Below are 26,805 nucleotides of genomic sequence, written 5' to 3'. Positions count from 1 at the left end.
CCGTTGTTGTTAATTTAATTAACACAGTTTTAATTAAGAAAGTAAACAGCAGAAGTCATTAATTAATATCACTTTGAATCGATAGTGCTGCTATCGATAACTGTGGGCAGTGTGGGGCAGAATGTAAAGCTTAGAGACCGTATACCATTTAGTGCTCAACAACGTTCTGTAACAACGATGTAAAAATCTTAACAAGGTACCAACGAAAATAAATTCATTCTTTATCCTTAAACTACTTATATTATTTAATGTATTCACCTTACACATTTGTAATTTAGAAATGTAATTTTCTTATTTAGTTACTATATATAAACTTATCATATTAACAACACAACCCACGTTACAGTGTGACCATTCTCTCCGCAATCATCTGTTTATATCGGTTGTTGTTGGGTTGTTTTTGCCATCTAATTGGCTTCCCACCGGTTGCAATGAAAATATATTTCCTGCTGCTCTTGGCTCTCCCTATCGCCCAGTTGGACGCCTCAAAGTCCGGCACATCCGACCAAGCGACCATTGTCGAGTGCCCCGGACGCAGTGTGCCCCAGATCCGGTCGGAAGCATCAGAGTCCGAGATCTCGCTGCTTTTTTACTACGTGTCCTGGGCCAGCGAAGCACGTCAGGCACGACTGGTCTACAATGGAATGGCCCACTACTACCAGGAGTACGCCTTCTTCGGAGCCATCGATTGCTGGCACTTACAGTGCAATTGCAGTCGTACTTTAATGCCGGCATCCGGAGTCGCCGGCGCAGGCGGTTATCCTGACAAATGGCCGACACTGGTCGTGCGTTACGGCCAGAAGCAGTTGCTGCAGTACCAGGGTTCGTGGAGCTTTGAGGAGCTCGCCCGGTTCATGAATAACCTGCTTCAGCCACTGGACCGGGCACACAGTAGTCAGAATCTTGCCGCCATTCGAAAGCACTCGGATGCCGTGGTTCTGGGACTGCTCGACTCGCCGGACGACAAGGCCTACAAGCTATACTTGGCAGCCAGTCTGCGCTGGCTGGAACTGGATCCCGAGAGGAATATCCGCTTCACCGTGAACTTTGGCAACAGTGCCAGGAAGATGTGGAAGTCTTTAGACGCCAAGCTGCCCCAGTTTGTAGTTATCGACAGCCGAAATGGAGTTCATACGTTTAATGGTACTTCCGGAGTCTGGAAGTCCATGGACATTTTGCGCTGGGTACGGAGCACCCTCAAAAATATGTCGCTGTTTTCCAATAGCTATGGCAATCCTATGACCATTGCCATGAAGGCGCGACATGTTCCCGTGCTAGCTATGGGAGTTCGAATGAACCAATATCACCATGCAAGTGTCATGGGTGAGGAGTTGGCTAACGCTCAAAAAAAGCAGTCGGAGGGATGCGAGAATTACTGGAAAAAGATGGAGGAGCAATCTGAAGGCTCCCCCTCCCTAATGCAAGTTCCCAAGGAGCTGTTTCGGGATTGTGAACAAACCCGGAGTTGTTATCCTGCCTGGAGTAAAAACAAGGCCGTACTGAAGAATTATTATCGGATTAACAAGTATCTTAACCACCTATGGAGGCAGTACTCACACCATAATCATCCAAGTTATCGAAACGTCCCCCACTTGCTGCGGCTGCACTCCAGAAACCTTTGCCTGGCACACTCACAGCATGGAACGCCGGCCATAAAAATTGGCATTGCCAAGATGGTAACCAAATATGGCCAGCTCATTTGGCAGCATTCTACTGAGCACGCAGCACACAATCGTTCGCTGGGCGTGGTGATCTTCGATTCTGTGAAATATAGAGACTATTTACATCAGCTTGGCATTCAACAGCAGCATCAGCAAGTGCAGGCTTTCATCTTGGATGCGGCAGAAGAGTCGCTGTATGTTATGCCACAACAACACACATTCTCCTACGTAGCTCTCAAGGATTTTATACGGCAGTTTTACGCCAGAACTTTGCCAAGGACTCACAAGAATGGTCCTGCCATGATGGATTCTGGGTTCAGTAAAAAATACAACAGGCAAATGCTGTTGCAGGCGCTTCAGCGACCAAATGCCACCAATGTGGTATTTATACACCGTCCTGACTGCGCTCTGTCCGCCGTTCTATCCCAAGCATTTCTGCAGGTTTCGGCGCTACTGAGCAGCCCCGAGGTGCACTTCATACGCTTCGATAGCCAGGCGAATGACTTGCCCTGGGAGCTGGCCATGCCAATCACGCCCTCTCTAATTGTCTTCCCCCAGGTAAAGACCGCGGAATCCGTGGTGTTCCCGACCGATGTGCGGATTGATGTGCAAAGCGTTTTTGCCTTCGTGATCGCCCAATTGGAGCCGGAGCAGCAGGTGCGTTCGGTCCTGACCAGCTGCAGGCGGCGGATGCGAAACGTTAGGAGCTGTCTTGACTTTGCCCGCAACCTGGTACTGCAGCACGTTAGCCAATACCTCAAATTCTGGGAGATCTATGAACGTGAGCGGGACGCCATTCTTTCCCACCTAAAGGAGTTCAACAACCTCCACATGTCCATCGAAAGTAGCATTCGATTATAGCGAAATCCCTCTAAAAAATATAACTTTAGTTAGTAGTTACCGTTGATAATTCCAGGATAGGCAGCTGCCCACCTGCTCTCCTTTAGCACGTAAGTCTAAAGTTGTCTCTTCATAAGGTATTTAACAATCATAGTTGTATAAAGTTACATATAAAAAAGATAAATCAATTTTAAGCTTTATTATTTTTTTAAACAAAGCTTAGGCACAATCTAGTTAACATTTATCCCTTACAAGTTCTGTTATGCAGCAAGATATTTGCTTATTCAACATCGGATATAAACAATTATATCTGCTGTGCCCTTGGAAATAAACAACATTTGTGCAAGTACGAATTTTTTCTAATAAGCAAATGGAAAGAAGAACAGTTCGGCCAAATGATTATAGGTTCCATATGACTGAGCAAGGCGAAGTTTTTGTAGCAGAGTCTCTGCGCCTATTAGACATTTTTTGATTTCCTTTTGATTCATACGTTGGAGAACATTGTGATCCTTTGCCAAAAAGAACTCCAGCCTCCGAGTTCTTAGATGATCCACCAAATGACTCCACATCTCAACTAAAAGGGTGCCCAAGTCCCTTTCCCAGTCAGCACTTTTGATTCGATTAAGCAAGACAGCTTTCAACATGTAGCTGGACAAGTGAGGCAACTTCGAGGCGTGGGCGTCCCGCAATCCTTTCATTAGCCGAAGGACGTTCTTCAAATTATTCGTGTCCTTCATAATTTCGCGCTCCCAATGTGGAGCACAAACCATGAATGTGCATTTCGGCTTCGTCTTCTTTTGCGGAATGGCGAACCAAGCCCATTTTTCGCGAGTCTCAGCAGGAACCGGGCAAAAAGCAAACGGCCATTGGCTTCCAGAGAATTCGAATGCCGGTACTAAATCAAAAGATATCGAGCGACTACCAGAGATGGCCAAAATGGTGTGGGCACAACCATACCCCTCAAGAGTGTAGCTCAATTTGTAGACTCGTCCCCTGGTAGTGGCAAATGTCTTATACGAATCGAATACCTTGCGGAACGCTAGGCGTAGCCAATGCTGAAGATGAGTACGATTGATGAGTTGGGGACTGATTACGTGGAAATTACCCTTTAAACGGACAAACCCTTCGCCGATCGGTTCCGGTTGGATATCATACGGGAATTTTAGTTTCATGTGCAGGTCAAATTCATCGGGCACGTTTAGCTTGACGCAATCCAAGTAACTTCCTGAAAAAAAAGTGCTTACATTTATTTGTATGTAGTACATACATATGTACAAAGATAATGATGCATTTAGCAAAGCACAAGATTTCTTGCAAAAATTATCTGACTCATAAAACTCGAGCAGTAGTTATCAATCAATATGTACTTAGTAATTGTATAACTTTCGGATGTATCGACTTAAATTTTTATTACTTCTTGGAAGTAAAGTAGCCGATTTTAAGATAATATTGAATCGACTAGATTAGACTGAGATAATCGAATATACAAATATATATACATATACGTATACAACATATTAAAATTATATAACATATAATATTTAAAATTAAATATTTTAAAATTAAAAATTTAATTAAATTAAACTTACCGCCTAGACTGAGTCCGTCGAATACCTGGCGAAAGGTATCGTCGACCCTTTTAAGTTCGTCAACAACGTAGTTTTGTATTTCCTCCGAATCCTTTGTATATGCTGCCCTTTCATTATCAGGAATTAACAGTTTTTCAAGAATTTGTTGAAAATGCTTAGCGGAACTCATTTTTTCGCGGAATCCAAATTTGAACTTACAAAAAGAAGCTTTTGAAAACGAATGGCTGCTCTTTTCGGGTTTCCGCTTTTATTGTCTAGCCTCATTTGTTGTACAGCACTGCTTCTTCGCTCTGAGGTATGGTGAAAACGCAATTTCACCATCTGCCCCGACTACCAATACTACAGTGATGCCAATATTTTTCTTAAAAAAAGGACAGATTGAAAATTAAAAAAAAAAAGGATGAAAAAACAGGACAGATTTTTTTTATGTTTATTATTTATTTAGTTAACTTTTAATTTAATATTTTAAATGTTTCGTCCACGACGCATTCGTCCTCAACGTTTGATTCATACGTTGCCATTGTTCCAATGCGTTTCAAATACATTTCGGGTTTTTAGATGGGTTGGGGCTGTTTGACATTATTTCCGGATGAAGCAGTAAAAAACAGGACAGATCTGTCCGGAAAAAGGCTAAATTGGCATCACTGCAACACTATATCACTATTCTATGCATCTACAAAAATGTCTGAAAATATAAATGTTAAATATCACAGCACAGACAGGAAAATCCGGACCAAGAATGTCCAGGATACAGAGACCAAGATTACCCCGCGGAGCTCCAAGTACAAAAAGCAACATAGGAAACCGGATCAGCAAGCGTCTCTCATGGACTTTGTCATTAAGCCGAGACCAAAAACACAAAGGCAAACTAAAGCAAATAAACTTCAAAAGGCGCATTTAACCATAACAAGGAGTAGCTACATAGTATACAAACCCAAGGGCAAAACCCGCGTTGATCCCAAGAAGAAAATCACCAGGTTGAAGAGGTCAGTACGGGTATATCGCACCTCAAAGAAGGCGGAAAGAGAAGCCGCAGAGCAAGAACTTAAAGTAGTTCCAGAAATTGCTGTAGATATCGATCCGAAAGCTATTCCGGTGGAGCAACAAGTCCAAAACCTATCACTTAGTGAAACCACTACACACAAAGATGATTCACAATCAAAGACAGTGCATTCTATTCACTCACGGCGATTTAGAAGGTTTGGTTCTATTGTTTGTACCTTCTATAAACGTCAAAACATCATGTTTGATCTCCCCCAGCTATTGTGACAACTGCACCCGCCCTCGCCTCAAGGAGTTGACCATTCAGTTGCTAAAGGACCTGGATCGCTTTCAAAAGCGCGCTTTTGCCAAAAACGAGATTAAAGCGCGGGCACATCCCCGCTTGGTTTTGGGTGTTCGAGAGGCTCTGGCTAGGTTAAGGATAAACAAGGTAAAACTGTTGTTTCTGGCCACAGACTGCGAGATCTGCCCCGGAGAAAGTGAGTAGTCCAATTGTTCGGAAAGCAGCAGATAACAATATCCGCTTTCGAAGGTGGTCTAGATGAGACTATAGAAGGCTTAAAATTTCAATGCCAGCAGCAACAAGTGCCCTATTGTTTTTCTCTGCTGAGAAGGGAGCTTTCTTATGCCCTCCAAAAGCGAGCACAGATTTGTTGCGTGGCTATCCTTGACTTCGACGGAGCAAACGCCATCTACGCAGATCTTCTTAATGAAATAGAGGACGCACGTGCGGAGTACAAACGCAGAACTGCGACGTGAGGGTTTATTTGGTGACAAAGATAGAAATAAAAGTGCCATGACGTGCTCGAAACATCGAGAAAAATATTCAAGAAAACAAAGCTTTAGCCCGTCGGTGTCATGGTGGTGGTGACGAAATCATGCAGCGTCGAGCTAATATTATCCATATCGGTGGCGGCACCAACCAAGCCAGCGGTGTCATTAAGCGAGTTAAACGTCTGGATGGCCTCTTTGGCTTGCTGGGCGGCCAAATTGAACTGAATCAGGATTATCAAGTAGCTAGTGATCCCGCCACTCACTCCATACAATGTTTCCATGTCCAGAGTAAAGAAGCCACAAGCAGAGAAGTCCACCGAGTGGTTAAGCAATTTCAGCGATAGGTGGTTAACTATTTCGTAGAGAAGATTATCATCTGCCACTACGCCGCACTTGTGCAGACTGATTCCCGTGCGCTTGGAGGCCTGCGACGTTTTCCAACTCAGGTAGATGAGGTACACACATTTTCCGGACGTATAACTTAGAACTATTACAGTGATGAAGGGATTCTTGGCGGAACGAAAAAGCGATGGAATCGATTGGTTCTGTGTGGCACAGTAGAGGAAATATAGTTGGGCAGTGAAAATTAGGAACCCATAGGCCATTAGGGATAGGATGGGATAGCTCCACAGCTCGTTCAAAGCCTTTCCGATCTCACAGATCTCGTCGTGAACCTGGCACAGGTTGTTCAGTTTCTCCTCCACCTTAGCGACATTTCCAAGCTCACTTTCTTGGACCATGTTAGAGGGCAAGGGAGGCGGTGGAGCCTTCCTGCTGGCCGCATTAATTGCTTCGCCAAAGGAGTTCATGGAGTGGGCCACTGGTGCTACCTTGTTTTTCCCCGAACCAGATACCGAACTCCTGCCAATAGAACCAATGTCCAAACCTCCTAGTTCCTTATACAGATACTCCAGGTTGCTGTCATACTGAGGCGGCTGGGAGTTGTCTAGAGGTGGCGGAACCTGTTGATCGCCTCGGAGCCACAGCTTATGCTTCTCGTGCGTGTCCACCAGCTCCTCTAGGTTAGCGTTTATGGCCTCAAAGCGTTCTTTCAACGCATATAACGAAACAGCGAACCAGATCTTGTCAAGCGTGTTGATGAACGTGGGAATGGCGGAAATTATCCATAACACTGACATCCATTGACTATAGTCCACCAGCTTGACGTAGGTAGTCAACAAAATGGTCAATTCAAAGATGACCGTCATAATCAGCATAATCCGTATGCGCCGTCCAATTGTGGTGTTGTCCATAACACACCCCTCTTTGTAAAGGCGCTCATCCACTAGACGGATGCGCTCGTAAAGCTCTCCTATTCTACCCTGGTTACGTAACGCAGTCAACTGGTCTGAAGCCATCATAATGAGACCGATATAGGTTAGAAACAAGCCAATCACAAAGGTCAAGGTGCCTGGGAAGAATAAATAACAGAGTTTTGAGTGTACACCTTCCAAGGTTTATGCTGAGGGTTTATACTGACTTTGCGAGGCCTTTAGGGTGCGGTCCTCCTCCCCAAAGGAGTATATCAAAATATTGTAGAGCACGACGTAGAGTATCAGAGTACTTAGCATGTAAATCATGCCATTGCGGGATTTCTCCAGCAGATTCCTACAGCGAAACTTTTCGAGATCCTGCGGCAGAATTCCAGCTATTTTGGATATGAAGAACAGTTGCTGGAACTGCTGCAATAGTGGTTCAACTGTGTCCTCTGCCTGCGCCATGTTGTCCGTTAAACACTACAACTTTGAATGACCGACTCAGGTTAACATTAAGCTATAACCTGCAGCTTGCACTTAGCCTAATTAATTGACCCTTTCGCCCCAATCGATACTATCAACATGGTCAATCTACTGCGCCATGTTTGGACAACAAATGCGGTTGAGCTGACTTCTTGTGGCATTTATTAAATGAGAAAATTTCATGGGTTTTATACTGGATATATGTCTGTAAATTTAAAGCCAAATGTACACGGCATTATTTTTTTTTATACGGATAAATTTGTAGAATCAGAAAACTGCCAACCTCCAAATTCCGTGTCAGATGTTTTACTTGTGGTGGCTGGTACAAATACAGGTTTATTTAGTTTCTCTTACGGCGTTCATTCTGTTTTCGCTCCTCCTGCAAATAATTAAGGACATTACTGAATTGCCTTTAAACTGTGCCGAAGCAAAGGACATAAATATAGTTTCACAAACAGCTGGAGAACTTTGCAAAAAGTTTCATTGGCAGTTTTTGGAAATAAATATACTTCCCACAAGCGGTTCATAAAGACCTAAGGATCCTAGCCTGACTTTGTGAAAGTATACTTATTGCCTTGGCTGCAGGAAATACCGTTTTTAGTGGGTTTTCACAGAAAATTTTATACTGGAGGATTTTGCAAAGTGATCAGCTAATTCGAACGATTCGCTACGGCTTGAACTGCCTTAAACCATGAAGGTCTTGAGCTGGGTGAGGGGTGAGGGGGCTATATAACAACTGATCGTTGGGGAAACCCATGTCGCGGGAACCTACCTTCTGCGTCAGGATAATCAGCAACCGGCGGAACATGCTGAGTACATCGAAGAACAAATCTAAAGCGTGCTGCACTACATCTCGGTTTCCGTTTCGGCACTTCTCAACAATGTTCTGTGTGTCGTAGACGATGAAGGCAGCCATTACGAAAACGCCTACATAGAGTTGAGTCTAAAAGGCAAAAATAAAATGTTTAATAATGTAATTATATAATATATTTTTACACTAAAAAAATATATATGCCTTGAAATAAAAGATCTATTTAGGTGTTTTTGCAAAATGTTTTATACAAATGAATACTCATCAAAATAACATAAAACTATTTATAAATAATCTAGAAGATGTAGCACATTTTTAAAGATAATAGAAGATAGGAAAGGGAGACAAATTGCCACTCACCACTTGTACGAAGTAAGACTTGAAGACCATGTTAAAGAGACTCAGCAGTGCCATAGTGTTGATGACGCTAACTAGCATCCCACCCAGATAGAGGTACTTGCCCTGCTCGGCCAGAAGGGCGGCCAAGGAGAGCGAGATGAAGGTGACGAATGTGCCTGTAAGGGCAGACAGGATTATGGCCGGATTGATGCTGCATATATAGCCGAGAAGCGGTCCGAGAGTTTGGCCGGAACAGAATCCGAAGGCGTAGAGCATGCCCAAACGTGTGTAGTAGTTCTTGCCGTCGTCCTTGTAAAAGTGCAGACCCAAAACCAGGATAAGAGTGGCCACCGCTGCCAGGACTCCAAGATCGAGAAAGTCACGCATCTGGAGGAGGGCTCCCATGGCCGTGGCAGCGGCAGTGCTGCCCAGGACCATGTAGACCTTTGACAGGTGCTCGCGCACATAAGGCTCACTAGGAAAAAGAGAAGGAGGAGAACCATTAGTTTCAAGGTCCATCGATCCGATGGCCAACTGTTGATGTGGTTGAATACCAAAAAAACACGTCAGTGCGACGCACTTGGACCCTAGACCTTTTTGGGGGGTGACCCATCGGAATGTCATACTTACTAACGGTCGCCGAGGCCGTTCATGAACGTCTGGAAACGGTCTTGGATGTAATTTGCAGTATCTGCCATTATGGTATTTTATCGCGTTTGCTCTTCCTATTTTCCGGTAATATTATACTTCAGTTTGTCGTTCAAACGGAGGAGTGAATTTGAACTGTTGTATCGATGTATTAAAACTGACTGTTTACTTTGTCAGGCCTACTCGGCTCTTCTTTTTCGCCTTTTCTTTCTGTATTTCACAAAAACTGTTTTATCAGCATCTAGTGTTGAGTAAGGTTTTATCGACTAGTGCTGACGACGTACTTTTTACCGCTACATTTAGGTCTTAGCTATATGAATAAGTCACCATATATGTATACGTAGACATACTAATTGATTTAACTGATTTAATCATTTAAAATGATTGATTTTAAATGATTTAAAACGATACATTTTAATATACACCATTGTGACAGCTATACCAAGTGTTCTCTTCTTATTTTGCTAGAATACCGCCAGCACTGATGATAAGAAAGTGTTGGGCCACTTGTCCACCTGGGTTAGTGTTGCATAACGGACACTTTCCGAACCTTCCAGATGATTCTGACGTGTTTCAGTTGCGCGCGCTGCCTACTTTCCATTTGAAAAGCAACGAAGTTCGAGACGACTAATAAATAGTTTTTTATTTCGCGCTAGATCCAAACAGTTCAATTTGCGTATTTTCTAAAAACAGTACATGGTAAATAATAAGCTATTGCAAATTGGGCGACTAGGTGCTGTTGCTTGTCCATAAAACAAAGAATCTCAAGAATTTTATCGTATATACATATATGTATGTATAGGGTCCCAGAAGAATGGGACAACTTTACCTGCTTGGCATGACTTAACAGACAGTAGTTGTTCGTATAAATTCATATGTAGTTCGTTTTATCAACATCACAATCACAGTATAAATTGTACAAGACTTCGTTAAGCTCATAATACTCATAACACCTCTAGGCTCTCGCACTGCGGTGAGTTACAGGTACTTTTCAAATCGTGGGCTTGCTTTAACAAGGTGTAATTGCAATTCGGGATTAGTGGGACATGATCTTAGTTGAGTATCGTTTACAAAATGTATGTACAAATTAAAAGTAAAGCTAGAATTTAAAAAAGTAAAATGTAGATGATACAATAGGAAGGCTAAGTTGTGTAAAGTGAGCCGCGAGTAGTACAGTATCTCGGGAGGAACTGGATGACTTTGTTCTTTTCTTGGAACCTACTTTAGGAACTACATTAACTTTTAACGTTAGTATAGTTAACTACGATAAATGCGATTAGGGCGTTTCTCTTTTAGAGTAATTTAGTCTAAAAATCATGGTATTTTGGCTAAAAGCACACACTCGACTTATTCTATATAAATATATGGTTTTCTCTATCCGTTTGTGCGGATGGAATCAGTCGGCATATAAATGCTACAAAAATTCACTCACACTCAGTCTCAAGCACACAATTATGATTGACTTAAGTTTATATGTTAAATAAAAACAAGATTAAACAAATGCGTGGAGAATGTTTACAACAAAAGATTGCGAAATCTTTGAAAATACATTAGGAATAACGATTTTCGGCCTCAGTCGGCAAAATGATTTTGTTAATATAACTATTTCAATATTAATTGCACGCACAAGTGCAATATTTTGGAATTTTTACATACAATTTTGTTGTACAATTATAAATTCATTAACTAATAAGATTGTTTTTTTTTTATAATAAGAGTACAAGAAGACACACAATGCAAGACAGTTTTGGTAGAGGTTTTTTCTGGAACAATTCTTTTTTCATACGTTTATGTTTTATTAAATAAACCGAAATTTTAGAGTACAATAATATTGAAATTCTGCTGCGAAGACGGAGGTGCAGGAATGCAAGTTGTTTGTTATTTGATGATCCAGTGCGCATCAGTGTCTAAAATGTCCCACGCTGTCTCTTCCTTTGGCTTCTCCATCGATCCTCCTGCTACTGACTTCGCTGCCGTTCTTGCTGCTGCCAGGATTCTGCGATGTGAAGTTAGATGGATCCAGAGACAGTTCTCGTCCGTCGTTGGTAAAATCTTGTCAGCATTTCGGCTTATTATAGTATGTCTAGAAGAACTATGCTGTTTGCCATATTCATATCCTACGTATTGGTAATGTTAGATACAAATCGAAAATCTGTTAATTGTGGCTAGCTTGTCATCCTATCAAGCTGCGGCTTATTGTTTGTTAATAGAGTGTGTTTAGTATATCTGTGTTGCATCTTTACACTTGATTACGGTCCACTGGCGCTGTCCCAACCTCCACTTATGGCAGTCAATGCCGGGAACGGTGCTCCTCACGCCTGTCGCGATCACGCTCTCGCTCGCGATCGCGGTCCCGATCGCGGTCGCGCCGCTCCCGGTCCGAGGAGCGATACCTCTCCCGATCCTCGTAGTAGCGCTTTGATGATGGCGCCTCTACTGCTTCGGCGACTACGGGTTCCGGAGACTTTCGTGGACGTACTGATCGGCTGTTGTAGGATTATGGTATTAACATAAACTCAGATCTTCAATTCGAGATTATAAATAAATCGCTTAATTGTCACCTTTTTTGGTTGCACAAATAGAACGAAAATATTCTGATAAGTTCAAACATTTGAGATTTAAGTGAACATCTTAACAGAAAGAAGATCATTTTAAAAAGCTTTTTTTAAATAAAGTAAGATTACTATTATTTTATATTTTATACAATTTCTCAAATATTTTATCATAAAGAATCAAGACTTTACAAATCTAAAATTGTTTTTATTGCAAAAACTTGTTATTAAAAATCTCTTTATAAGAAAACAAATTATGAGTTCGATGCTATCACATGAAGAAGAATGACAAATTCGTACGCAACTTTTAAATGAGACAGTGTAGCGAATTATAAACAGTATAATATTTTACCTGTCATCCCTGTAGTGATCTGGAGCCTGACGTTCACGTTCCCTGCTGCGTGACCTCTCCCTATAGCTTCTATAAAATAAATACACAATCAATATACAATTATATGCGAGGTTTAGGTTAACACATTGTAAAGCCAAATCTTACCCGCCATCCCGTTCACGCTCGCGATCCCGATCGCGTTCCCGCTCCCGAGATCGCTCGCGGTACCTGGACGTGGAACGCTCACGTCGCTGCCGGCTGCGATGGGAACGCTCCCTCGACCGCGACCTTTCGCGCCTATTGTAGCTCTTGGCCTCGATGCCATGCAACGTGTCCTGCAGCGAGCTGATCAGGATTTTGCATCGCTCATCGTGCGCTACCTTGGACTGTTTGATCAGTGAAATGGCTGTGACCAGTGTCTCGATGGCACTCGAGTATTCACCAGCGGCCGCATCAGAAACAGCTCTGAAAATAAATTGGCATACATAAGAGAATTGATTTTCGACCAACAAAGTAAAATCTTCGTTTCATATTTCACTGTTTTTTTTTTTTTTAGACCGGATCCTCGGCCTCATTTTATATGAGGGCCTTGCAATAGTTTAAACATTTCAAATTATGTATGAATTTGTCTTGAGAGTGGGTCAGTTTCAAACAAAAAATACAAGGTTTTTTTTGATTTGATTTTTTTTTCGATTTTGATTGCTGCTCAGCAGTGAATTGAAGGACTGTGCACTCACCTGGCAATCGCCGAGCTGCTGACTGTGCGATTTCTGCTCATCACCTCCTCGAACTCTACCTCCGTCAGTTGCGGACCCATCTGCTGAGGATCGGGGAAGGGACCTGGTGGCTTACCCTGCGGTGGCGGCCACGGACCGCGTGGTCCATGCTGGGCGAACTGTGGCGGCGGTCCATGCTGTGGCGTCATGTTCATGCCCTGTTGCGGTGGCATATTCATGCCTGGCTGCGGACCTGGGGCTCCGTGGGGCGGGCCACCCATGCCCGGATGCTGGGCAGGACCACCAGGCTGGTTGAAGAATGCCGGATTCACGTGGGGTGCGGGTGCGCCGTGTGGTCCGCCCGGACCTGGTGCTGGTGGAAGGCCACGTGGCGGACCTTGCGGGGGGAAACCACCGTGCATGGGTGGACGACGCCAGTCGGGACCTGGCGGACCCCTGACGGGCATGCCCATGGGGCCTCCTTGGAACTGCAAGGCAGAAGAGACAGAATTAGTTACTGTTTCCATTGATCGAATCGGTTTCTAGGCTAGGGTATGAGTTGGTGTTGCATGGGTTGATCCGTGGAATTACTTTAAATGTTCTGAATACATCGCTTAAGACTAAGTTAACTAAGGTTAACTTAAGTTGGGTTAGTCAGTCATCCTTTATCTTGCTCTCTTTCTGACTTCGTTAGAATTAAATTAGGGCATAGATACAAAGAGGACTCAGTGCTTTGGGGATTGTTACCATTGGTCGCTGCGGCGGTCCGTTCGGTGGACCTGGTCGTGGTCCGCCTGGCCGCTGACCTGGCCATTGGCCCTGCGCTGACGGATACCGGGGTGGCGGCTGTTGGTTGCCCATGAGCCCGCCTTGCGGATGCATTGGCGGCTATATTAATACGAATTACGTTTTATATTGGAGTAGTAGTTGTTGTTGTGGGGTAGAAGTGTGCGTAAGCGTTGTCAAAGACATGGAATAGAACATAAATCGTAATACATAAACATTTTGTATAACAATAGCGGGCGATTTTACAATTACAGATACTCGGGGGGAAATACATTTACGGAATTAAATCAAAAGTATATTTTATTTGAGCGGAGCTAGGAAGGCATTACGTACCTTTCTGGCTCTTGATTTTAATTTATTACATGTGCTTTTTTGTTCAAATTCTATAACTAGAGTAAAGAAAATAAAAACAAATACAATGGCCTTAGGCTGAGAAGTACTACAAAAATTGCTCTGAAATTACGTGTGAGTAAAAAAAAATAAGAATAGTACTTAAAGACTTAAATAAAAAACCTTAGAAACTTAATTTGTACGACCGCTTTAGTTTAGTTTATAAATTTCCAAATTAAATAATCAAAATAGTTCGGATATTTCAGATTGATACATCTCACAACTAAAGTCGTTTTATTTTTTTTTTTTTCTAAATAGTAAAACTTAGTTTGTACGATTAATTTACAAAAGAACATCGAACAAAAGTAGAACGTAACGTCTTCTTTTATAAACCATACATGAAGTCGTATATTTAGGGTTTCTAATTTTACTTAAGTAAGAAAATTTTGCATTCAGAACAATTTTGATGAAAATAGGAAATAATGTAGGAATGTAGAAACAAAACAAAATAGAACCGGGCGATATTTCTACGAACGATGAGACCTTTGGGGGCCATGCGGGACTAGAACAATGGGTGTGTACCTGCATTCGTGGAGGTCCTGAGTTGGGTCCGCCCACCTGGGGCACCTGGGACATGTGCTGTGGTCGGTACTGGCCCGGCTGCATGATGGAGTTCATCCCGCGCGGTGGATGTCCTGGTGGACCTCCGCCTTGCGGTCCTCCTGGATGTCCGGAGGGCATTGGCCCGCCACCCATGCTGGGTGGTGCCGGACCCCTCGGCGGTCCATTCTGCTGCGGCGGCGGCACTGGACGCGTCTTCTGCAGGCTCTCAAATTGGGTGAGTGCCTGCTTGCTGGGGTACGTGACCACTGGCGCTTGGCCGTGCATCTCCTTCTTGGGCAGCTGGTCGAGCACTGCGCGCAGGCTAGACTCCGAGCCGAGGGAGATTACACTGAAGCCCTTCGACTGACCGTTGGCCCGGTTTTCGAAAAACTTCACTTCCTGTAAATCACTCACGCCAATGTCTCGCAGCGAATTGGCGATATCCTGGTCAGTGGTCCACCAGGTGAGATTGCCCACATACAGCTGATAGCGGCGGTTCATGGTCGGAGTGAGGCTACCACTGCTCTGATGGTAAACCCCATTGGGACCACCGGAATTCCTTTCGCCGGTTTCTCCGGAGCCAGGTCCTGCGGCTCCATCTGCGGAGGGAGTTCCACCGCCCCCGCCACCTGAGGCGGCCGCTTCGGTGGGACCGCCTATGTCATCGTATAGGTCTACTCCATCACCTCCAAATTCGTCCTGTCCACATAAAGCAAAGTAAGAAATTAACAAGTGGGTCAAACTATCGTGTAAGCACCGTAAAGTCGTTTTTGTTGGTAGGACCGCATAGCAAGTAGGGCGAATAGCAAACCTTTTAATGTTTAAACAGATACTTTGTTGAAAATGTTGTAAAGCTAACTAGTAAGTTTTGCTTTTATACAAATTGGATATAACTCTAATTTTCATTTAGAACATTCAAAAAGTATTGGTATTGATATTCGAACAATATTCTACTCTAATCCTTAGAACCCTACATTACAGGGTACCATGCGTTTCGAGTGCTCCTATAACGCCGTTCCACCCCCTAACACAATTCATTCGCACATCGATCCACCCTACTGTATACATACACACGCGGCTTGCAAAGCGACTGCTTTTTTTCCACGACTTACCTGAGCCTGCCCGGCAAAGTCCTTGTCGAGGTCTTCCGCGTACAGATCCAAGACCTCGGCCATGTTGAGCCGGCAAAGGTGCTCTTTCTAGGCGTAATTGCTGATTTTTCGCCGCTTTACCCAACTTTCGCACGCACACCAAGGCACTCAGCACTCGTTCGGTCTCTGTCGCACTCGCACTCGCGCCTCGTACAGTTTTTTTTTTTTGGGGGGAAGCCGGAGCAGAAACCGGCGTGCTACTCGGCGATCTAGCCGGGGAATCGCGCCCGCTGAACAATTAATTGATTAATTGCTTAAGCGCGTTGTTGTCCGTGAGAAGAATTCTGAAACTATTTACATTCTATTCGTGCACAAATTAGTTTCCCTAATCATGCGAAAAACGGTCAGCGTAAAATGGCGGAGCGGTGCAGTGTGACCGTAGAGCTGAAATGTCAAAACACAATGCAGTATATTTCTGCTCTCTTGCTCTCATACTAAAAAGTAACACAACTTGGTTGTGGTATTTCTACAATTTGACAGTACACGGGAATTATCCAAACATAAAAAATATTTGATGAAAGCGATTCAATTGGAAGTGTTTATTAATAAAATCGCGTTAGTATTATTTATTGTAAAAATAAGCATTTCATTATGCGAAATACTCAACATCAATAACCATTTGCATTTTGATTGTGGTCTTAGTGTGGACACAAACCATCATAAATAATTTTACTTCCGTCAAATTTCAATTTTATAATCGACCGTTAGGCCGCTTCATGGACTTTCTTAACAAATTTAATAAATTCATTGAATTGAATTTGGTTGCAACATTATTTCTTTAATTATTGGCATAATTGGTAAGTATGTTTTACCATTAATTACAACACCCATAATAGGTATATTTTAATGTAAATGAATATGCACACTTCAAATAAATGAGTCATTTCAGTGGACCACCATCACACACATAATATATTAACTTGCATAAATTACCAATCCTGCCCAAAAAATATTGCCATGCATTTGTTAGATTTGCAGGTCCAAATGAACGCTGACCGTGTCACTTGCACAACTAGACAGCGCACTTGGCCAGAGCTCCAAATTTAGAATTTAAATATAGCAATTAAGCTGATTTATGCAGCCCGTTTGCAGGTTACAATAATTGCCGCTAACAACTCGGCTCTCCGAAATCTTCGAACTTGCCGGAGGCTGGGAACCGAGGAGATTGTGGCGCCGTCGACTTGGCAACTTGTATGCAAATACGCAGAGCAAAATTGGAAGAAAAAACCGAGGCAACATTTTTTTAGTCGGGCCTGTGAAAAAAGCACATATCCCGAAATCTAGTGCATGATTAGCCATGTTATTCTTGTATCTGATGTTTTTCCATTTTTTTCTTTTATTTCAGCAGTAGTCCACCTGCTGGTACTCAGTATTTAGTTTTGGCTCTTTGACTCTCATGTGTTAGCTGCGTTAATGAATTGCCTTAAATGTCAATTACCACTGGCTTTTATCGTCCAATATGAACAGACGGCAATTATAGTTGCTAAGCTCGCCTTATGCGATTGTGTGCTTTTAATTATCAAGACTAGGTTTTTCACTGCTCGGTAATTACGATCTTTACTGCAATCAATCGATTTTTAAATGCTTCAGCGACGCTTGCCGCCGAGCATTCGAATTAAGTTATTGCAGATTGGATTTTTGCGATCTGCATATGTGGAAATCTGTTTCCAATTCAGGGTGGGCGGCTGTTCAAGAGCGAACACGCCGATGAAAATTGACGGATGTTGGAGGCGCGGGTGCAGTCAAATTAAATTCTCGGCTAATCGCTGACATTTTTGGGGCAGAGCTGGCCTTAAAGGTGCAACATCGAAGGGGAGGAGACATACGCACGTAGTATTTATCATAAATTAAATATGTATAAGAGTGTTTATTGTAGTGGAAGGGTAGAATTACATTCCACTTATATAAAAAAAAATTATTCATTCAAAATCTCTTTTAAAAAACCGCACATTAAGCAGCAAAAAGAAATCAATAAATAATACTATAATACTCCTACGCAGTGTGGCCTTTGCTGGCTCCCATAAAAATTGTATAAGTGTTATTGAATGTTTCTGATCACTTAGATCTACATAATGGGCACCACTCATTTCAATTGCCCCCCCATCGAACATTTGGGACGTGCGTAAGTCATGTCAAAAATTTATTGCGTGACCATTGGCTGGGATACTTTATCAAAAAGCGGCGCCGCAGCTACAAAAGTGCCAACTTGCAACTTCCAAGCTTCCAACTGCCCAGAAGCCGTCGTGCCGCTCCACCAGTTGGGCAATGGATACGCAAAGAGAACATGCATAAATCTCACACCAGAGCCGGCCATCAAGTGCACCTACACAGCAGCCATTCGATTCGATTCGATTTGATTCAGTTCGGTTCGGTCCTGGCCAAGTGTCGAGGTGCCAATTAAGGCTACACACTGCTGGGTATTTTGACCATATCATACTGCATACTGCACACTGCACGCTGCATACTGCACTGCATGGATAATTTTTTGCCTCCATGGAGCGACCGAAATGGACCAGACCGAGTGTCATTTGATTCTTGTGGCAGGCTGGCGTCGTTTCATGCGCCTTTGACATGCAACCAGGGTCCAAATCCAAAGCTCCATGCCGAGTCGGCACAGTTTACACGAATCACCCAATAGCAATAGCCACCATGCAGAAAGAAAAACAACCAGAAACCGACAAAAAGCGAACAAAAAAATTACGAAATTTGTCGTCTGACAAAAAGCTTAGAAAACGATATAAATTAAATTTACGTTTTTGGTGCTCATTAAATGTTCACAACTTTGGGCCCAGCGAGGAATTTTCGGTTGCAAAATTAGAACATCGCTTTGGGAAATCGCAGCTAAAATGCAGTTAATTGTTTATAGCTCTTGATACAGTTTCTTTCTCGGTTTTCTCGCGATTGTCACAAATTGAATAATGTCTCAATTGCGCGCGGCAGTTTAGAGAACATTCAAACATTGTTTGCCAACTGTTTGCAATTGTTTGCCGCCATACGAGGCGTCTAATTACGTGACGATCGGGTAGCTAGCTATATTGTATAATCGTGCCGTTTGATATATATCCTGGCACAGCTGGCCGATCCAGATCCAGATCCAGCAAAAAAAGTGAAAGGCAAACATGCAACGCCCACTTCTCGCCGGGATACTCGCCAAGTTGCCAAGTATAACTAGACCATTATATAATTGTTACCATTTGACTAATTTGCCTCTGGCCAGATAAAACCGAGCGAATAACGAGGAAAGCGGCTCTAGAAAGGCGCAAAAAAGGGGCTCAAATCTGGCCAACTGGTGGCCATTTGCCATGTCACGGTGCTCCAGCCACTGGCAATCGCACCACTGACCAACTTATCCACAACCGGCTCCCAGCTGAAGCAGAGCCACTCCGAATATGGGTCAGCAACGTGAGTAAATCCATGCACCCGATGCAATCTTAATTGCCAATCATCCATGGAAGCGATCGGGATGGGAAATAGGAGGAAAACCGAATTTCAAACCAAGAGCAGTGTTTTAGTACCGCTATGTGAATTAGGTATCCAAAAACAAAAGAAAATATTCAAGTGAAGAACAACTATATTAGAGCCTGGTTTAATTCGCTTCTACAACCTGGGATGCATTCTTCCCGGAAAGTGATGAGTTTTCTGGCAGCGACTGAGTTTGTTGAACCACTTGATGTAGCCTCTTTTTGTGTGGATTTGCAAAGGTCTCTGAAAATCCCTCGGTGCAACTGGCCTTACAGAAGCTAGGAAAATATATTTAGTACAATATATTTGAAGGTACTCCCACCATACCGTTGCTATCCTTTTTCTCAGAATCCTTGGATCTCTTTGGTGGCCAGACACTGGGCAAGTTAATGATGACCAGCCGTGACAGGCAAATCATTGCAAAAAGCTACGACAAAATGTAAAACGTAATTTTAAAATTTGATCAGAATTCTATGTTTCAGTCTTCCTGTGTGTGTTGACTTGTGTGAATGAAAGTGCTACAGCCAACTGATTGAGTCAAGTTTCCTCGCTTCGCTTTCAGTGAACGAGTGTGAGTTTTGCAATCGCGAGTGAAGAGAAGCTGACCAGGCCGAGACTCGTTCCAGATCGAGATCTCAGTCCCCGTCTCCAGCTGCTCCTCCATTTGGAGTTGGTGCAAATGAAATGGAAAACGAAGCCAAAGCGGGTTTTCAGCTTAAATGGGGCAGAAGCCGGCACAGTGGATGCCTTACATAACCGTTCATAGAAAAGCACACATGCGCACTTGGCGAATCAAAATATGAGATGGGATCTAAATCGACCAAATATATAAGGCATGTTAAGTACAAGGGTGTAGAAGAATTATAAAAGGATATATTTAAAAAAAAAACTCATGACAAATATTATACATTTAAATTTACCATACTTTTAACAACGTAGGTAGATATATACTTTAAAGTCCGTAAGAAGGCATTTCTTTTAGGAAAGCAGGATTGCAGCGATTCTAATAGCTTTAAGTATATGCATCTTATTTAACATTTTTCCGAGTGTAAGAGTGGCACAGTGGCATGTGCAATTTATCTGGCCGCAGAAATCTTTCCTGGCTGGCTCGGCTAGGATACCCCAGCCATTGGGCCAATGCTAGCCGCAAAAATAAAGCGAGCAAAATAGAAAAAGCAGTAGCAACACGACTCGCTGGCATGTGGCTTAGTTTCGCTTTAATAGCCGCCGACTTGGAGGCATTTGCATTGCGCCATTTGGGAGTCATAATGCAGTGACACATTTGTTGCGTGTCACTAAAGCCACTAAAGGGCAAACGAGCTGCGTCTTAATTACGTTAATGGCAGCCAAAAAAGAGTTATATAGTGGCGATCCATGTGCGATTCTCGTTGCCTCAGCATTTGTGTAATGTGGGTAATTAAGCGACGCTTTCTGCGCAGACACTCACACAGACAGGTGCAGCCAACTAGTTTTCCCACGATGGCCAGTTAAGTCCCAGTCCCAATCCCCCTGAAACCCTCGTGAAGTCGCCTGCGAATCCCCCCCAAAAGCAGCGACTACTGTGCGCACAACAAACTGCCGCCAAGTACCAAAGGCCAATGATATATGCATTTTTCAAGCATCGCCAACAATGGCTGCCTCTGCGCGCTTTGCTTGTAAATTGGAAGCAGCCGAAATAAAAGCCATATTTTGGTTGCTTTTCGCCAGTTTTGGTTTTTGGTTTTGGTTTTCGGTTTTCCAGCTCTTTTTTTTCTATATTTTTCTTTATATGTTTCTCCTTTGGCCAGACCCTCAGAAAAAGGTCAAAGCTTCAGCGATTGCAGCTGCGCCTGCCGGTGGCCCGTGGAGGTGGCTTATCTTGGCCATCGGCGGCAGTTCCATGTTCGACTTTTTTGGGCACTTGCACAGGGGAAAAAATAATTAGTTAGCATCTACAGGTTTTTAATTGCATATTTTAATATCTCAGAAATGTTGATGGCAATGAACGAAAATAATGTCTATATGCATCTTTAATGCTCGTAAGTGTTCAGTAAATTTTGTTGTAATCGATCTAAACTAAGCATTTAAATGAAGGCAAAACTCATTCATATATTATTTATAAGTCATATATTTTATGGCAGAGATTTCACAATTGAAGTTCATTCAATACCCACTAATTTCTATGAGTGTGCCTAACTGGCGAACTGAACGCACTTAAAGCGATTTTCAGCCGAACAAATTGCGCCGCTATACGCGATGGTCAATCAGGGATCGTGGCATTTGCGAGAATTAATATATATTTAATGCCTTCCAAGTTGACCCCCTTGTCCGCGAGCCCCTGCGAATCGATGACGTCAGGCGGGAGGCATTGTGTAAACCCCGTGGAGTGGTGCAATTTGTGGCCTGGTCCAACGTCATCGGTTGACCACATCCCTGCTGAAGTTGAAGTTCCACTCGGCTGCTTTCCATTGAAGCGCATAATTTCGCGGAAATGCAATTTCCCTCCCAAAATCGATGTTAAATTGATGGCTATATAAATACCCGGTAAGTGCGACATTTCACGCTTAGTGTGCGAGAATCGGGGGATCGAAGGGTTGCGATCATAAGTCATAAGTAACCAGCTGTTGATAGAGAGCTATGAAGAAGCGACGCATAACCAGCCCAGCTGGAGACGTCGATGGATTTCGATTTGGATTTGGACCCCAAGCTCGGAGTCCAACACGTTTGGGCTTCCGCATTGCGGCGCGGCCACTGAAAGATTTGCTGCCACTGGTGGCGCTAATTGCTGGATTCGGGATGATGGACGCATGCGCAGCGGTTGGATACTCCTATGCGAGATTCGAGGGTCCGGTGGTGGGGCCGGAGCACCTGGTCACCGTGCACGATGGACGCACCGTGGACTACGTGGCCCGTCCCGAGTACAGCTTCGCCTATGGAGTCGAGGATGGCAAGTCGCGCGTGCTGCAGAATCGCAAGGAGACGAGGAACGGGGACGAGGTGAGAGGAGTTTACAGGTGAGTTTTGAGTGGTCAGTGCGAATGGATTTGATTGGGATGGGGACAACTTGTCAACGCATTCATTAGCGTCACACTGAGCTGAAATCGATATGGCATCGCGGACACTCTGAAACCACTTAATATCAGAGGCAGCAGGCACAGTTTGTTGGCACTGCTTTTTAACAAGTTGATTTTAAAGATTGCTGCAAAGTTGTATACATTGCATATTTGATATGATTTTTTAAGAACGGGTTGTATATAATCAATCTTGAAATCATTTCGAGCTGTGCTCAATAAAAAGGCAGAAGGGTCTAGACATGAATAACAACGGATATGCATCTAAAATGTCTCAAGATAATAATAATAATAATCGATAATAATTATCAATTAACAAGTACAAATATTTTTTAAATTATAAGCAAATTTTAGCAAATATGAACAAATTTAAAAAATAAATGGTAAAAAATTCTTCTAACTCTCACCATGTGCGTGTCATCAACATCATTGTACTGATTGCTAATGCTGAATATTCATAAAAATCCAGCTAAACACCAATTACACACCTTTGCACATGCATTAAGTCGCACATTGAATTCATTTTATATCTCTTTCGACGGCCTCCACGCAGCGTAGTCGATCCGGATGGCACCTTGCGTGTGGTTAAATACACGGCCGACGATGCCAACGGCTTCCAAGCTGAGGTTATTACGAACGGTGTGAAAACTCTGCACGGCCATGGATCCGACGGGGATGCGGGTGGCGGTTCGGTGGACAACCAGGTGAGACACCACAGCTCCGAGGCCCACAAAGCGGACACGGATGAGGATGAGGAGGAGGAGGAGGAGCGAGCACCGCACCAGGAAAAAGGCCAGTACCAAGTGCACGAGGATTACGATGAGGGTGGTGGCGAGGGGGAAAAGGACGAGGAGGGGGAGGAGGAGGGTGGGGATCACCAGGAGTACGAGGGCAGCAGCGAGGAAGGATATGTCGAAGCAGATGCTCACAGTCAGCAGGAGGAGTCCAGCAGCGAGGATTACTAGACGTCTTGTAATACCTATTAATTATATTTCATGTATTGTGATAAATTACAAATAAAACATATACCCGTAGCATATAAACAATGTTTACTGCTTCAACTACATTTTAAAAAATTTTTTTTTTTATTTCAAGGATTTATATTAAAATGGTCCCAAAACTCCTGGTGCTGAAAGAGTGGAGAATCTAAATAAATCGCTAATTGAAATATCTGGCGAGCTTTTGTCGCCGGTTCAACGGGGTTACGGGGGGCAAAGAGGCGATCTTTATGCAACCACAACATCGACGTCATGTTGGGATATGTACACATATATCAGCCAGGTTGGTGAAGCGTGTGCGTTTTACGTGGACTCAATCTATTGGAGCCCGGACTGTGATTTTGATTCAATTTCGATCTCGATCTCGATCTCCATCTCGTTTTCTTTTTCTTTTTCTTTTTGATTTTCATTTTCGCATGGACTCAATCAAGCGGGCCGATGGACAGGCAAGTTTGTTGCAAGCTCGGAAAATCTATTTTCCCCCAGTATGCGTGATCCACTTTGGTCGCTGGCTGATGTCTGGTGGTTCCATTTCGTCACTCTCTTAATTTCAAACGCGCAAATGCGCAAAATCGCATTAAATGTGCGAAATGCAGAGAGCAGACTGGAAAAAGTGGATCAAGCGAAGTCTGGCTGGTTGTGCCAGCCGTGCGATGCGGTAATAATGCTGAAATGCCAGGCAGCCTGACCAACTTTGCGTCGCTAATCTCACAATTGAGCCGGGGACAAAATTGGGCTGACGGCTTTAACCGGACCGGGCTAATTGACAGCCAACTTTTGGTCCACTAATAACCGCCTGTGTACCTGCCCCTTTTGGCGGCATAGAATGGAAGGCCGAAAACCTCTAAACATGGTTAGCATGCGTCGGTCTCAGACGTGCAAGAATCCTCCCATTTGGAAATGTTTTAATTGGCCACAGTCATACGATGCTGCAGTGTCATTGGATCTCCTCCAAAGGGTATCGGAAGTGGTGGGATTGCGTAATGTCCACCGGATGTAACCTTTGTGGATGTGTCCACCGAACATGGCACGTTATGCATACGCAGCGTTGTGCAACGATGCTGGATCACATTCACATTCACTGCACCCACTTTCTAATGGAAACACCCCCGAGAGCTATTGTCCAGTTTCAAGTAATGCATAGCCGAAAGACCTTCAAGTCTCAATCACGAAAGAAACGAAATATCGTTTTGACCACTGCATAAATCAAGACACAAATCTATAACTGTCAAGTCATTTAAGCCAAAGGGTACAATTTAAAAAAATGTGATTACATTACCATAAGTGGGTCGACTTTTCGATGCTTAGTACAGGAACATTTAAGTGTTATTATAAAGAAATAAAAGTATCAAGTATCTGTGTAAAAATATACTTCTACCAAGCAGTAAACTCAAACTTAATTCGTTTACTGATTTTTATGAGTTTTACCAATTAATTTTTAATACCTCAAATAGCCGAAATTGCCCAGCTCAAATTCCGAAATCCGATGCAAAGTGCGTTTACATGTTCAATGGATCCATTAGCCTTCACTGCCCCGCCCTGACTGCCACCCGCCCACATCAAACCATTGTCCAAACATAGGCAAACAAACTGCCAGATAGGCGAACATAAATCAAGATTAAATGTTTGTTCTAGTTATCGACAGATGGAGCACTAAGTGTAATAAATCTCGAGTTGGGTTTGCGCAGATATGGATTTCGATGGGAGGAGAAGGGGGATTGGATGGGGAGGGGGGGAGGGTTATGCGTGGACAAGTGCAATTAACGCATGCAAAACAATTCGATCGATCAAGCAATGTTGTCTCTTGGCGGTGCCATTGCGCAACTATCTATCGATCCAGACAAAGCATGTCGTAGTCACTGCGATTTTCCAACTGTCTTGTCCAGTGACCAACTAACCAACTAACCATCTAACATCCAAACCGAGCCCCTGCGACTCCTTGGGTCTGTCAAAGTGCGATCGTGACGTGGCCAACTTGTTTGGCCCGAACTCTTTTTTTGTGGTCCATCGGTTGGCAATTGTTTCGAGCGATTTTCGGCCTGCCGTGTAAATGTGTCGCCTTTAAAGCCGTTTTATGTAAGTCGATTCTGTTTCTTTGTTTTGGCTTTCCATGCTAATGGCCAGGCCCATTCCAAAGTGATCTCTTATAGTGTGATCTGAGTATCTTTTGGTTTGTCTCGATTTTTTGGTGTTTTTTTTCTGGCCAACGCTTTTTGCACCTAGCAAATGAACATTGGACCTTTTTCCCATCGTTTGCTCAGACGTCAGGCAGTCTCCTCTTTGGCCTCCACATCCCTCGGCTGTTTGTCTCTATTTAATGGCCACTTGTGTGTGTTTTATAAGATACAATCATAATTTTCTGATATGTCATGCCAGAGCGGTTAACTGTTTGTTGTGGGTGTTACCCGAATAAGTGTCAAAAAAAACTGTTTTTTGAGTTGAGCAAGCGTAAAATATGGAGGTGGAGTTGATGATATAATGTTTAGTTAGTTTAGTGTTAAATACAATGGTAATTGCCAAGATTGGTTGAGAATCTTTTTAATCACTAAATTTATTATCAGCCATTGCTTATATCAGATACTGATATTACACAACAAACAAAAATGCATTTAACCATCATCTCTTAAATGAAATCTTAATAATTATCTTTTCTGAAATCTTGGTCAGGAATTCCAGTTAATAGAAAGGCAGCTTAGATCCTAAATAAAATATATCCAGTGCATTTTTTATATACGTGTAATATTTATTAACATTCCGCTACAATCTCTTAGCTAAAAATGCCATAGAATATTTATCATTTCTCGCAATCTTGGCGACAAACATTTGTCTCATGCCTCCGAAAATTATTGATTGAGCCGCGTTTGATTTGCTTAGCCATGTCAAACTATTTGCCAACACCGAAATTCCGCACACAGTTCTCCAGATCGTGGAAATAACAAACTGAAATCGGTCTCAAAAATGTCAGGCAACAAATTGCGTGGCCCGAAAACTACGCAAGTTTTGCTTGGTATTGGTGGTGATGTTGGTGCTGGCGTGGTAATTATAACGACGCCCCGTTTGATTGCCACAGATATGGTAATAATATTTTTCGGCCAAGTTGTGCGGACCCGAAACGATCATAGTTATGTCGGCAAATCAATAAATAAAGAGCTTAGATCATTAGAGCCAATGCAAAAGTGTCGCTTTCAATTGCAGCGCCGTCATCAGCGAGAGGCAGACAAACAGTCAGCGAAACTAAGAAACTAAGTCACCGAACGCCTTCTCAGGCCGAAAAAACAAATGCCGCACCTAGCTGCAGATTTTTGAACGGGGGAACTCGGGGATCATTGTTGTGGCACATGCGTGGTGTGGTACTGCAGCACTGCTCCGCTGGCAACTGTCATCTAGCTCCCCCGGCACTACCAGCACCACCAGCTCCACCAA

The 26,805-nt window shown here is 43.3% G+C and overlaps 8 protein-coding genes across 10 annotated transcripts; 3 read left to right on the top strand and 5 right to left on the bottom strand.

The window, feature by feature from the left end:
* The first annotated feature begins 113 nt into the window (after positions 1-113).
* On the top strand, positions 114-2,689 carry LOC6544775. Its single transcript, XM_001971645.3, has 2 exons — positions 114-196; positions 347-2,689. The coding sequence occupies exon 2, from the start codon at positions 432-434 to the stop codon at positions 2,520-2,522; it is 2,091 nt and encodes a 696-aa protein (XP_001971681.2). The 5' UTR covers positions 114-196; positions 347-431; the 3' UTR covers positions 2,523-2,689.
* On the bottom strand, positions 2,663-4,437 carry LOC6544774. Its single transcript, XM_001971644.3, has 2 exons — positions 4,091-4,437; positions 2,663-3,726 (listed from the first exon to the last, which is right to left on the bottom strand). Exons 1-2 carry the CDS (start codon positions 4,257-4,259, stop codon positions 2,861-2,863), a joined length of 1,035 nt encoding a protein of 344 aa, XP_001971680.1. The 5' UTR covers positions 4,260-4,437; the 3' UTR covers positions 2,663-2,860.
* A 195-nt stretch (positions 4,438-4,632) lies between these two features.
* On the top strand, positions 4,633-5,917 carry LOC6544773 (selenocysteine insertion sequence-binding protein 2). The gene is made up of 3 exons (XM_001971643.3): positions 4,633-5,289; positions 5,351-5,571; positions 5,625-5,917. Exons 1-3 carry the CDS (start codon positions 4,649-4,651, stop codon positions 5,849-5,851), a joined length of 1,089 nt encoding a protein of 362 aa, XP_001971679.2. The 5' UTR covers positions 4,633-4,648; the 3' UTR covers positions 5,852-5,917.
* Positions 5,918-5,922: 5 nt separating this feature from the next.
* On the bottom strand, positions 5,923-7,756 carry LOC6544772 (gustatory receptor for bitter taste 66a). The gene is made up of 2 exons (XM_001971642.3): positions 7,347-7,756; positions 5,923-7,277 (listed from the first exon to the last, which is right to left on the bottom strand). The coding sequence occupies exons 1-2, from the start codon at positions 7,585-7,587 to the stop codon at positions 5,935-5,937; spliced, it is 1,584 nt and encodes a 527-aa protein (XP_001971678.1). The 5' UTR covers positions 7,588-7,756; the 3' UTR covers positions 5,923-5,934.
* A 26-nt stretch (positions 7,757-7,782) lies between these two features.
* Positions 7,783-9,635, bottom strand: LOC6544771 (bax inhibitor 1). Of its 2 annotated transcripts, none has more exons than XM_001971641.3 (4): positions 9,386-9,635; positions 8,777-9,230; positions 8,378-8,548; positions 7,783-7,984 (listed from the first exon to the last, which is right to left on the bottom strand). In XM_001971641.3, exons 1-4 carry the CDS (start codon positions 9,451-9,453, stop codon positions 7,946-7,948), a joined length of 732 nt encoding a protein of 243 aa, XP_001971677.1. In that variant the 5' UTR covers positions 9,454-9,635; the 3' UTR covers positions 7,783-7,945. The 2 variants fall into 2 exon arrangements, with proteins under 2 accessions (XP_001971677.1, XP_026832396.1); XM_026976595.1 differs by lacking the exon at positions 7,783-7,984 and adding an exon at positions 8,221-8,310 and having other exon boundaries at positions 9,386-9,453.
* A 1,540-nt stretch (positions 9,636-11,175) lies between these two features.
* Positions 11,176-16,295, bottom strand: LOC6544770 (cleavage and polyadenylation specificity factor subunit CG7185). 2 transcript variants are annotated; one of them, XM_001971640.3, is made up of 7 exons: positions 15,834-16,295; positions 14,701-15,420; positions 13,750-13,890; positions 13,024-13,490; positions 12,452-12,751; positions 12,308-12,376; positions 11,176-11,889 (listed from the first exon to the last, which is right to left on the bottom strand). In XM_001971640.3, exons 1-7 carry the CDS (start codon positions 15,894-15,896, stop codon positions 11,694-11,696), a joined length of 1,956 nt encoding a protein of 651 aa, XP_001971676.1. In that variant the 5' UTR covers positions 15,897-16,295; the 3' UTR covers positions 11,176-11,693. The 2 variants fall into 2 exon arrangements, with proteins under 2 accessions (XP_001971676.1, XP_015013780.1); XM_015158294.2 differs by lacking the exon at positions 13,750-13,890 and having other exon boundaries at positions 15,834-16,294.
* Positions 16,296-19,425: 3,130 nt separating this feature from the next.
* On the bottom strand, positions 19,426-19,874 carry LOC26526189. The gene is made up of 2 exons (XM_015158752.2): positions 19,662-19,874; positions 19,426-19,612 (listed from the first exon to the last, which is right to left on the bottom strand). Exons 1-2 carry the CDS (start codon positions 19,750-19,752, stop codon positions 19,470-19,472), a joined length of 234 nt encoding a protein of 77 aa, XP_015014238.1. The 5' UTR covers positions 19,753-19,874; the 3' UTR covers positions 19,426-19,469.
* Positions 19,875-21,950: 2,076 nt separating this feature from the next.
* On the top strand, positions 21,951-23,349 carry LOC6545722. The gene is made up of 2 exons (XM_001971639.1): positions 21,951-22,327; positions 22,938-23,349. The coding sequence occupies exons 1-2, from the start codon at positions 21,951-21,953 to the stop codon at positions 23,347-23,349; spliced, it is 789 nt and encodes a 262-aa protein (XP_001971675.1).
* The last annotated feature ends 3,456 nt before the right edge of the window (positions 23,350-26,805 follow it).

The sequence above is a fragment of the Drosophila erecta genome, unplaced genomic scaffold, assembly GCF_003286155.1.
Source record: "Drosophila erecta strain 14021-0224.00,06,07 unplaced genomic scaffold, DereRS2 tig00000021-arrow-pilon, whole genome shotgun sequence".
Lineage (NCBI taxonomy): Eukaryota > Metazoa > Arthropoda > Insecta > Diptera > Drosophilidae > Drosophila > Drosophila erecta.
This window is presented reverse-complemented; position numbering and strand designations above follow the sequence as displayed.